At 39.9% G+C, this 12,734-nt stretch overlaps 1 protein-coding gene across 2 annotated transcripts in view; it reads left to right on the top strand.

Annotated features, from left to right (window-relative positions):
• The window catches only part of TRAF5 (TNF receptor-associated factor 5), a 49,243-nt gene extending 36,509 nt beyond the window's left edge, over window positions 1-12,734 (top strand). For both annotated transcript variants that reach the window (XM_011975796.1, XM_011975799.1), the window contains exons 8-11: window positions 2,834-2,926; window positions 7,226-7,366; window positions 9,077-9,245; window positions 9,894-12,734. In XM_011975796.1, the coding sequence (XP_011831186.1) occupies window positions 2,834-2,926; window positions 7,226-7,366; window positions 9,077-9,245; window positions 9,894-10,468 (978 nt within the window). In that variant the 3' untranslated portion in view covers window positions 10,469-12,734. The remainder of the gene's footprint in view (window positions 1-2,833; window positions 2,927-7,225; window positions 7,367-9,076; window positions 9,246-9,893) is intronic.

The following is a 12,734-nucleotide window of genomic DNA, read 5'->3' as shown; positions in this document are numbered from 1 at the left end:
GAGTGTGGTGGTACACACCTGTAATCCCAGCTACTCGAGAGGCTGAGGTATGAGAATTGCTTGAACCCGGGAGGCTGAGGTTGCAGTGAGCTGAGGTCACGCCACTGCACTCCAGCCTGGGTGATAGAGCGAGACTCTGTCTCAGAACAAACAAACAACACCCCCGCCCCGCAACAACAACAAAAGCCCTTTCTTAAATGACTAACACAAAACCAGAAGCCATAATTTTGATAAACTTATAAATATTTAAAACTTCTATATGATTTTTAAAAATACCATAAATAAAGTCAAATAGCAAACAATGAACTGGAGGGAAAAGTTTGCAACATATGATCAGACAAAAAAAAAAGCGGGGGGCTATTTTCCTTTATATACAAAGAAACCTTTAGTGTTAATAACTTACTCAACTTAATGGAAAAATAGGCAAAGAAATATAGTATATAGGCAGTTCCAGAAAAAAATTCATTTGACTGATAAATGTAAGAAAAGATGCTCATTTCACTCCTAAATAAATGTACATTATAACAAGAAATATAATTTTACCTAATGTCATCAAATTGACAAAGATTAAAACATCTTATGATATCTCACTTTTTTTAGGGTGATTTGGTTATATCTATGAAAATAAAAAAATGAATCCATACATTGACTGTGCATTTCTGCTAGGATTTATGTTACAGATATCCTTTCTTAAATTATACAGTATTACACATACACAAACACACACAAAGATGTTTATTATTGTTTGTATAGCAAGAAAATCCCACAACAACCCAAAACTAAAAACAACCTGTAAGTCTATCATTAAAACACCAACTATATAGTTATATATTCATATTTTAGAATTTATATAGCTGATAAAAATAATGAGATATGTAAAAAATTAAATATAGTATGTTCTCATTTGTGTTAAAAATGTGTATATATCCTTACTGACTCTGGTAAGACTAGGAAATTGGGTGTGGAGATGGAAAGAGGAGGCCTTTTACTTTTCATTCTTCATCTTATGTTGTTTGACATAAGCACATATTTCTTTTATTTTAAAAACCATTTGAAAAAATGTATATTGTGAGAAGGATTTTTAAAAAAATCTATGAAGAGTCTATAAATTTATCACATATCAAACCAGAGGTTGTCTTGGCCGCAAAAAGGATGGGGTTTACCTTTCTTGTGCATCAGCACAATTGTCCAGCTTGGGCAACATGGTGAAACCCTGTCTCTACCAAACAATACAAAAATTAGCCAGGTGTAGTGGCGTACCCTGTAGTCCCAGCTCCTTGGGAGGCTGAGGTGGGAGAATCCCTTGAGCCAGGGAGGCAAAGATTGCAGTGAGCCAAGGTCATGCAGTTGTAATCCAGCCTGGGCAACAGAGTGAGACCCTGTCTCAAGGAAAAAAAAAAAAAAAAAAGTGCAGAATTGCTTTCTAGCTCTAAAAATGATCTTTACAATCAGGCCCAAATCTCCAGTTGGTTTGTATTCTAGAACTTGCCTCAGCATCAGAGCTTGGAATGGCTGGGGGAGTTATTCTCTGGAACCTGTCACCAAAGAAGCCAGCCCTAACCCAAATGGAAATTGATGATAAATATTTAGTTAGACTGCATGGATCACCTTGATGCACCTAACAAACATTTGCTTTTACTGGTAATATAGGCAGGCAGTCTGCAAAAAAATATTTTAATGATTAGGGAAAAAGCAACCATTTCTTCTTGCAAATGTATTCTGTGGTTTTGAGGGCAACATATATGTATGGGCTGAAATTAAAATCAGGTGGCATTCCTTCTGCCCATGGCAGCCAGTCCATGATTGGAGGCAGCATGGAAATGTGCTTGACAGGAGGAAGAACTAGTGTTGACTTAAAACTGATTTGAATAGGCCAGGCGCAGTGGCTCATGCCTGTAATCCCAGCACTTTGGGAGGCCGAGGCAGGCAGATCACGAGGTCAGGAGTTCAAGACCAGCTTGGGCAATATGGTGAAACCCCGTCTCTACTAAAAATACAAAAATTAGCCAGGCATGGTTGCATGTGCCTGTAATCCCAGCTACTCAGGAGGCTAAGGCAGGAGAATCGCTTGAACCCAGGTGGAGGTTGCAGTGAGCCAAGATCGTGCCACCGCACTCCAGCCTGGGCGACAGAGTGTCAAAAAACAAACAAAACTGATTTGAAGATAACCCACGAAGGAGATAGGTTTTATATGGGAATAGTTGAGAGATGATAATAACTACGCTTAACCCACAGTCATATACTCCCAGGGCAAGGAAGAAAATCAGCCAGGGCAAGGAAGAAAATCAGCACTGCGAATTTTGATATTGGCCTGATTCTCTGTCTCATGGATATTGTAGAATCCTAAAGCTGGAGCCAGGTATGGTGGCTCACACCTGTAATCCCAGTACTTTGTGAGACCAAGGCAGGCAGATCACTTGAGGCCAGGAGTTCGAGACCACCCTGGCCAACATAGTGAAACTCCGTCTCTACTAAAAATACAAAAATTAGCTGGGTGTGGTGGCACACACCTGTAATCTCAGCTACTCGGGAGGCTGGGGCACAAGAATCTCTTGAACCCAAGAGGCAGAGGCTGCAGTGAGCCAAGAACACACCACTACACTCCAGTCTGGGCGACAGAGCAGAGCAGGCTGTCTCAAAAAAAAAAGAATCCTAAAGCTGGAAAAGGGACCCACTGGAGTCGTTTTTCCTGCAACCCACTAGAGACTGGTGCATGTTTAAACTACTAAAGTAAGCAAAGTTGTTAAGGTCCTATTTTAGCAGAATATCCTACCACCTCTTTCATTTTTGAAGCCTCTCAGCAACCTGACTTATTTTTCTCTTCATATTGAAGGATAAACGGAGGAACCTGCAGGAACATGAGCATTCAGCCTTACGGGAGCACATGCGTTTGGTTTTAGAAAAGAACGTCCAATTAGAAGAACAGGTAAATCTTCAAAGGTTCAAATAAAAAGTGAGGCAACAGAATTGCTAGGATTTGCCTGCTCTATGCTGGTATTTTTCTATTCTCCTCTATTTCAGTATGAGTCAATTGGAGGTAGATGTTTTTCTGTTAAGTGGCCAAACAGGCTTACAGGTTTATAGAACATTAAAATTGGAAGGTGCTGTTAGGATCCTTGGGTCTGTCCCCCTCATTCAACAGATGAAATAACTGAACTCTGATAAATTTTTATATGTTTTAATCATTAAGCAGCAGAATTCAATCTCAAAACTCATGTCCTCTGATTCTAAGTCCAGTACTCCCCATGGTATACCATAACTGCCTCTCAATAGCCTATCTACACACCTTTTGGTTAATACCTGGCACTTAGCAATTTGATGTTTCAGTTACATTAATATTACTGTGAAACAACAGTTGACTATTCTAAGCACTATGGGTTTTATAAATTTTGTGATAAGTCTAAACTCCTGCCTTTGAGAAGCTTTGCAACCTGATAAATGCATACATCCACACTTATTTCACCGAGTTGTGATTATCAAGTGAAATTATATGCAAATGCCTGCCATAGTGCCTGTGGCACTCATATTAACCTCAATAAATGCTGATTCTATTGAGCAATTTTTAGGAAAGTTAATTATTTTGTTAGAACATCTCAGAAAATCAGACTTTTCTTTTTTTTTTCTTTGAGACGAGTCTTGCTCTGTCACCCAGACTGGAGTGCAGTGGCGCGATCTTGGCTCACTGCAAGCTCCGCCTCCCGGTTCACGCCATTCTCCTGCCTCAGCCTCCCGAGTAGCTGGGACTACAGGCATCCGCCACCACGCCTGGCTAGTTTTTTGTATTTTTAGTAGAGACGGGGTTTCACATGTTAGCCAGGATGGTCTCGATCTCCTGACCTTGTGATCTGCCCGCCTTGGCCTCCCAAAGTGATGGGATTACAGGCGTGAGCCACCGCGCCCAGCGGAAAATCAGACTTTTCAAGCCCAGGTAGGGAAGAAAACCATTTTCAGAAAAGGAGCTGATGTTTGCTACTGCAGATGATTTTTTGATGTCTGATTTTCTATTAAAGTAGGTGGGTGAGTTCCAGGGTCAGATCCTGGAGAAAATTAGGAAGACTGATTAAACAGTAACTTTGGTAGAAGGCATGCTGCCTAGTAACCGTTCCCAAGTTTTTTCTGTATCAGTTGCCTCATTCATCCATCCTTTCATTCAAGAAACACCTACCATATGTCAGGTACAATGTTTGCTGCTAGGGACACTGAGCCAAGGAAGACATAGCCTCTATCCTTGAAGAACTAACATAAATGTAAACAGGTTAGTTGTCATGCCTTGTAGGACATGCTGTAACTCAGTCTGGGGTACAGAGGCTGCAGCAATTTATTCTGGGGGAGTTGGAGAAGACTTTCAAAGTAAGACATCCAAGCTGCCTCTTGAAGGAGGAAGGATTCATCAGTTAAAATGTTGTGGAAGAAGGACATCCAAAAGGGAGAGCTTGCACTGAAGCAGGGAGGCATAAGAAATGCTGATGAATCAAGGAAATGGGGTTTTAGGATGAATGGACTTCTGAGTATGAGATAGAGAGAGGCTGCAGACTAGTGTGTTGCATCCAGATTGCAGTGGCCTTCTGTGTAGCCTAAGAAGTTTTGGACACTGCGCATTCAATTATTTTTTGATTCATTCATTCTCTGCCTTGTTTCAGAAAGGTTTTAAGGACCAGAAGTTTGAACCAATTGTTTTTTTCCAGTAATAGGGAGCTAATGGAGGTTTCTTAATTGGAAAATACTTGGTCAGCTAATTGTTTGTTTATTTGTTTGTTGAGATAGGGTCTGGCCCTGTCACCCAGGCTGGAGTACACTGGTGTGATCTGGACTCTGTAATCTCTGCCTCCCAGACTCAAGAAATCCTCCACCTTAGCCTCTTGAGTAGCTGGGACTATAGGTGTGTACCACCACACTCGGCTAATTTTTGGGGTTTTTTTTTTTGTTTTTTTTTTTTTTGTAGAGACAAGGTTTTGCCATGTTGCCCAGGCTGGTCTCATGAGCTCAAGCTATCTGCCTGCCTCAGCCGCCCAAAGCGGTTTGTTTGCTTTTGTTTTTTAAAGCAAGACAGTTGGTAAGAGCATGGCAATTGATAAGAGTGAAGGCTCTGGAGCCAGAATGCCTAGGTTTGCAGCCAGGCTGCACACTAGCCATATGAGTTTGGACAAACTACTTCATTTCTGTCATCCCCCATTTCCTCATTTGTAATTGGGGTTGTGGTGACGGTAAAAAGGGATAATATAGTTAAGCTAGTAGCACAATGCCTAACACATAATAAGTACTTCAATAGTAGGTGGAAGCAGGATACTGGAGGTGGTGGTGGTGATGTTGAAGGCTCAACCAAGGCCATGTCAGCTGGAAAAAGAGAGAGTATCAGGAGACCTTCTGAGGTTGTAAATGACATGCATTAAGCTGAGTAGGGAGGGGACATGGTAATGATATTAAGCGAGATGGGCACTACAAAACTGGAGCAGGTTAGAGGTGAGGGTGCAGAGAGAGACAAGGAGTTTGCTTTTGGCCAGGCAGGTAGGTGGAAGTCAGCTCTAGGGTTCTAAGTAAAGGATTCTAGGGCCAGAGATCAAGTGATTGTCTCAGCCATTTGTGCATTCATTCATAAAATATGTATCAAATGCCCTCTCTGTGCCAGGCACTGTCCTAGGCTCTAAGGATAAACAAATAAATGAGATGTAGTCTCAAGAAACAATTTAGTGGAGAGGAAGACCAAAACAACAACAACAAAAAGCAAGTTATAAGCGTGACAATGATGATTTATACACTAGAATATGGACAGGGTATCATGGAACTTGAGAGGTGGTCTTGGTGGGTGGTGCAAGTAAGGAAATATTTCCAAGAGGATGTACCCGTGAGTGGAGGCTTAAAAAGTGGTAGTTTTTAGATGAAGAGAGAGGTGTATGAGACAGCAGGGCCTGACGGGAAATAGGAGTTGTGTGGTCTTGCTGGGCAGGATGCATGTGGAATGTGAATGGGCTTGAGGCTGAAAGTGTAGCCAGGGGCAGGTCACGTAGGGCCCAGTGTCACCTGTAAAAGCAAGCCACTAGAGACGTTTATGCAGGGAAGGCTCAAGACCAGATTTTTATCTTAATATTATTCTGGTCACAGTAAGGAATACAAATGGAAGGAGAACAAGACTAAAGCCAGGGAGAGCATTCATGTTGTTCATTCATTTAACAAATATTTATCAAGCACCTACTGGTGCCAGGCAACAGTCCAGTTGCTGGGGTCATAGTGGACTGTGAGGTTCATGCCAGTCCCGGCTCTCACGGAGCTTATGTTCTGGTGTGTGTTGCGGGTAGAATGGGTACAGCAGGACCAGTTAGAAAGCTGCTGTTGCAGCCCAAGGGAGAAATAATGAAGACTGAAACTAGTGCTGAAATGAGAAATGGATGTATGTCTTTTTGTTTCTATTGTCGTGTTAAAAATTAAAATTGGCAACTGTTGCAGATTGAATGGATATGGGAATAAGAGAAGAGCTGTCTAGGATCAGCTTTAGGTATCTAATTGTTTCCTTCAAGTAGATTATAAAATCTGTCAATATGCTACCTACACATTTTGCCTATCCCTTGCTGGTTTGTATGCTGGATGGGTTACTTAAACTCTCTACCTCTGTTTCCTCATCTGAAAAATGAGTCTAATATTCGTGCAACTCATAGGGTTCTTTGAGGCATACAAGAGCTAATGAATATTAGGGTATGATAGTCAGCAAGTTTTTGCCATTATTCCTATTGATACTGCACATGTAACATTTAATGTGGTATGGTGATCAGTACTCTTTCGTGGTAGTTTTATTTTGTTTTAAGAGACAAGGTGTCACTATGTTGCCCAGGCTGGACTCAATCTCCTGGGCTCAAGTGATCCTCCCCCATCAGCCTCCCAGGTACCTGGGATTACAGGTGCCTGGCTTTTGTGGTTGCTTAATAAGTCCATGTTGAATGAATGAAGAGAACCAGTTCAGTAAATTCAGTCAAGTGATGTCTGTCATTAGATGAACCATCACAGTAGGTTAGGTATAGAAAAGGCTGATGAGAAATTCTGTAGATGTGGCTTTTTGGAACCACCTGTAAATATCTTCCTATAATTATATAGGAATCTACCTGTAAATATTTTCCTAGAAATAAATATGTACATTTTTTCCTAGAAACACTTCCTTACCTGCAAGTACGATTTTAACTTATATGCATGCAGTTATATTCAATGACTTTATTTTTCCTCACATCCCTGTTATTAGATTTCTGATTTACACAAGAGTCTAGAACAGAAAGAAAGTAAAATCCAGCAGCTAGCAGAAACTATAAAGAAACTTGAAAAGGAGTTCAAGCAGTTTGCACAGTTGTTTGGCAAAAATGGAAGCTTCCTCCCAAACATCCAGGTAAGAAATGGCCTTTCTGTTGAAAGCCAAGATTTGGCTTTCAATTGCAGTGAGGGTTTTTCTTTTAACTTTTTAAATAGAAATAATTTAAAATATACAGAAAAGCTGTAAGAATAAGATGGTGCAAAGAACACTTGTATAACCTCCACCCAGATTCACTCATGGTCAACGTTGTGTCCCGTTTGCTTCATCATTCATGCTCCCCTCCACTGCTCCTCCCCCATCGTGTGTGTGTGTGTGTGTATGTGTGTGTGTGCGCGTGCGTGCATGTGCGTGCATGTACTCTTTCTAAACCATTTGCGAGTACGCTGCATATTTTATGGCCCTTTACCGCTACATGTTAATGCTTCAGTATGTATTTCCTAAGAATAAAGATCTTCTTTTACACAACCCCAGCACATTTTGCAATATCAGTAACTTTAACATTGATACAATACTTCTATATAATTTATAGCAATTAGGGTTTTAATTAATGTTGGGCCAGTATTAATCACTTGATTGCAGATTCACTGAGAGCATCTGTAGTTCTGCATTTTGTAGTCAACAAGTGAAACTATTAATTCCCTTGGGAAGAAAATGCTTTAAATATCACTAAAATATAGCAAAAATAGTACTTTGTAAATTATGAACGTTAAATAACCATAAATGAATTCTGATGAATAATGTCTTTATCATGATTATAAAATTTATAGTGAAAAAGATTTCAAGACATGTGGTGTAGGCAATATATTTGAAATTTAGGTTATCCCAGAAAATCTAGGCCCTATAATTTCCATACTTAGCCAGCACATTATACATTAAACACACACACACACACACACACACACCCCTCATATACATACAATGTATATGTATGTGAAATATGTATAATGTATATATGCATATGTGTATATACATATATATGTACAGATGCTCCTCGACTTACAATGTAGTTATGTCTTGATAAACCCATTAAGTTGAAAATATTGTAAGTCAAAAATGTGTTTGATACATCTAACCTATTAAACATCATAACCTAGCCTAACATACCTTAAATGTGCTCAGAACACTTAAATTAGCCTACAGTTGGGCAGTCATCTAACACAAAGCCTATTTTATAATAAAGTATTGAATTCCTCATGTAATTTATCAAATTCTGAAAGTGAAAAACAAAATGGGTACTTTGAGTAGCCATATCTTATACACACACAGGGAAAGGGAGGAGTAATTTTATTTAGTCTCTTCCACCTGAGAGAGCAGTCAAAAGTTTAGGCCTTACTCAGGGCCTTCTGTACCACCCATAGAGCTCAGGCCAGAACAGGTGCGCCTATTCCGTCTAATTCTCCACCTTCTAGCAAAGCAGGAGTGAATCAGGAGATTGGCTTCTAGAAAGAGGAAAAAGTGTAGGGCAAGAGGAGAGACAACATGAAAATAAATATATAAAGATGGGTTGGAGAACCAAGCAGAGGGAAACAGAGGGAGGATAAAAATTAGATAAAGAAAAGTTCAAACATTTGGAACAGGAGCTGTGGTAGGAGAGGAGGAGGAGGAAGATAATTACGTGGCTCATCTCTCTGTGATCCTCACTGAATTTTATTTTCTGGGCTTGTATTTTTCATTCTGTTAATTGATTAAATGTGATATGTTTGAATTGAAAAAAATTTTAATCTCAATGAATTGCTAAAATATTAACTAATTTTTTAAACATGATTATCCATTTTGTAATGAAAGGTTTTTGCCAGTCACATTGACAAGTCAGCTTGGCTAGAAGCTCAAGTGCATCAATTATTACAAATGGTTAACCAGCAACAAAATAAATTTGACCTGAGGCCTTTGATGGAAGCAGTTGATACAGTGAAACAGAAAATTACCCTGCTAGAAAACAATGATCAAAGATTAGGTATGTCTGATATTTTATTTCTCTTTTGGTGACTCATTTGTCTGCATGTGTTCATGAAACAACCAAACACCTGGCCAAATAGAGAGTCACATCTGTCCAGGATAAACAATGGCTAAATCTGCTATTTGTGAAAGTATCATGAGATTCTGGCCACTCAGGCAAAAATGAGGGAGGGCCACAAGTGGGGTTGGGGGACTGGGCTAGGAGATTCCAAGACTGGAAACAGGTTAGCAAATTCCAAGAACAGGGATTGATGACTTTCAAGAAGAGTGGAAAATAATGAGAAACCTCAGGGAGAGATGTGGTGGGATCATTGTTTTAGGTATGGGAAAATATTAAAGGGTTTGGCTATTTAAAAGCATTCTAGTCAGAAAAGTGTGGGGCTCAGCATGCTGACTCACGCTAGTTGAATGCTCAGTGTGTCTTCTCTACACTTCAGTGAGTTTAAGATACACATCCAGGTTTCCTTGGAGGCAGTGTGCCAAAACATGATATTCCCTGAGTTAATATTATTACAACAAATGAATTCGGCTCATCTTTAGGATGTCAGGATTTTGTTGATTCTCTTTCAGGTAACAAAATTCCACTTTGGGAAAATTTTAAAGATAACTTTTAGGCCTATGGAATCTTTTTTTTTCTTATTTGCAGCTGTTTTAGAAGAGGAAACTAACAAACATGATACCCATATTAATATTCATAAAGCACAGCTGAATAAAAATGAAGAGCGATTTAAACTGCTGGAGGGTACTTGCTATAATGGAAAGCTCATTTGGAAGGTGACAGATTACAAGATGAAGAAGAGGGAGGCAGTGGATGGGCACACAGTGTCCATCTTCAGCCAGTCCTTCTACACCGGCCGCTGTGGCTACCGGCTCTGTGCTAGAGCATACCTGAATGGGGATGGGTCTGGGAAGGGGACACACCTGTCCCTATACTTTGTGGTCATGCGAGGAGAGTTTGACTCACTGTTGCAGTGGCCATTCAGGCAGAGGGTGACACTGATGCTTCTGGACCAGAGTGGCAAAAAGAACATTATGGAGACCTTCAAGCCTGACCCCAATAGCAGCAGCTTTAAAAGACCTGATGGGGAGATGAACATTGCCTCTGGCTGTCCCCGCTTTGTGGCTCATTCTGTTTTGGAGAATGCCAAGAACGCCTACATTAAAGATGACACTCTGTTCTTGAAAGTGGCCGTGGACTTAACTGACCTGGAGGATCTCTAATCACTGTTTATGGGGTGATAAGAGGACTTTTTGGGGCCAGAACCGTGGAGTAGAGCACATTTGATTATCATATTGACCTGGATTTAGACTCAAAGCACATTTGTATTTGCCTTTTTCCTTAACGTTTGAAGTCAGTTTAAAACTTCTGAAGTGCTGTCTTTTTACATTTTACTCTGTCCTAGTTTGAAACTTAAAACTCTTAGAATATTCTCTTATTATTTATATTTTTATATTTCTTGAAAGATGGTAAGTTTCTTGAAGTTTCCAGGGCGTTTTTCTTTTACTGGTGCTTAGCGCAGTGTCTCAGGCACTCTAAATATTGAATGTTATGGAGGACATAGAGGTAGCAGAATTCCCAGTTGAAAATGTTTTGATATTTTATTGTTTGGCCTATTGATTCTAGACCTGGCCTTAAGTCTGCAAAAACCATCTTTATAAGGTAGGCTGTTTCAGTTAAGTAGTGGGTGATGTAGTTACAAAGATAATACGCTCAGTTTGGACCTTTTTTTCAGTTAAATGCTAAATATGTGAAAATTACTATACCTCTAAGTATTTTCATGAAATTCACCAGCAGTTTGCAGGTACAGTTTTGCAAGGCTGCATAAGAACTGGTGAATGGGGTAAGCATTTTCATTCTTCCTGATGAAGTAAAGCAGAAAGTACTGCATAGTAATATGTAAGATACAGCTAGCCAGCTAAAATTCAGATTTCATTAGGTTCAACCCTATGAAAAAAACTATTTTCATAGGTCAAAAATGGTAAAAACTTAGCAGTTTCATAAGATTCAACCAAATAAATATATATACACACACACATACATATACACCTATATATGTGTGTATACAAACAGTTTGAGTGTATTTTGGTAACAGTAGTAAATCAATGTGAGGATGGATAGAATTTAGTATATAATAGACAAAATGTCATAAATGGATAAAAGGAATTTACAACTTGAGGAGAAAACCTTTATAATTTCCTATGGGTGTCAGAAGTACTCTCAGCGAAAATGGATGGCTAAAACAGTATCTATTATTCTCTGATAACTTTTTTTTTTTTTTGAGACAGAGTCTTGTTGTCACCCAGGCTGGATGGAGTGCAGTGACGTGATCTCAGCTCACTGCAACCTCCGCCTCCCGGGTTCAAGTGATTCTCCTGCCTCAGCCTCCTGAGTAGCTGGGATTACAGGCAACCGTCACCACACCTGGCTAATTTTTGTATTTTTAGTAGAGACGGAGTTTTGCCATGTTGGCCAAGCTGGTCTCCAACTCCTGACCTCAAGCGATCTGCCCGCCTTGGCCTCCCAAAGTGCTGAAATTATAGGCATGACCCACTGCGCCAAGCCTCTGACAACATTTGAATTTGTAAGCTGCTATGCAAGTGGGCATTTATATAAACTTGTAATGTTTCTTGTCAGAATTCTGACTACTTTGTGAAGAACAGAAATGATCATGTTCTTATGCATCTATCTGTATGGGTCTGAAGGTGTATATACAAATTGAGATGAGTCTTTATGACTCCTGATAAGCCTAAGTTTAACAACAACAACAAAAATGCCAAGTTGTCCTGAGCCCTCCTGCATTGTTATGCCACTTCTCTACTGCTTATACGCAGGCTGGCTCCCCTGGGCACACAAAGATGAGTATGGGCCATGGGCCCCTGTAGAGCTGCTCACCTGGTGATGACCATGCACCTTACAATTTCTGAGCAGTTAACCCTATAGAAGCATGCTTTATATGAGTGTCTTCTGGGAAGAGGAACCTTCTTAATCTCTTCTGTGGGATTTTCAAATGCTAAAGACTCACACTGCAGCAATTATCCCAGATGATTAAATTCAAAGAAATATGTTCACAACAGGAATATACTAAAGAACTAGAGCGTCGCTGCTGGTGAACTGTGGCATAGCTGATGCTCAACACATCACCTCGGACAAATTCAGGAAGCATTTCTCTAGCCCACAAGGCCAGACCCAGGTGCTCTGTGTGTTTGTTTTTAATGTTCTTCATCATATCCAAGTTCACTCTCTCTTCCTGAGCAGTGGACGATCGTATTGCTGTAACTTCTTTTGAGTAGTTGATGTGGAAAACATTTTAAAGTGAATTTGTCAAAATGCTGGTTTTGTGTTTTATCCAACTTTTGTGCATATATATATAAAGTATGTCATGGCATGGTTTGCTTAGGAGTTCAGAGTTCCTTCATCATTGAAATAGTGATTAAGTGATCCCAGAACAAGGAGTTCTAGTGTAAAAAGCACCCCTTTTTCACAAAA

The sequence above is a fragment of the Mandrillus leucophaeus genome, unplaced genomic scaffold, assembly GCF_000951045.1.
Source record: "Mandrillus leucophaeus isolate KB7577 unplaced genomic scaffold, Mleu.le_1.0 Scaffold159, whole genome shotgun sequence".
Lineage (NCBI taxonomy): Eukaryota > Metazoa > Chordata > Mammalia > Primates > Cercopithecidae > Mandrillus > Mandrillus leucophaeus.
The sequence above is the reverse complement of the archived record's forward strand: the minus strand, read 5'-3'. Positions and strand labels throughout refer to the sequence as shown.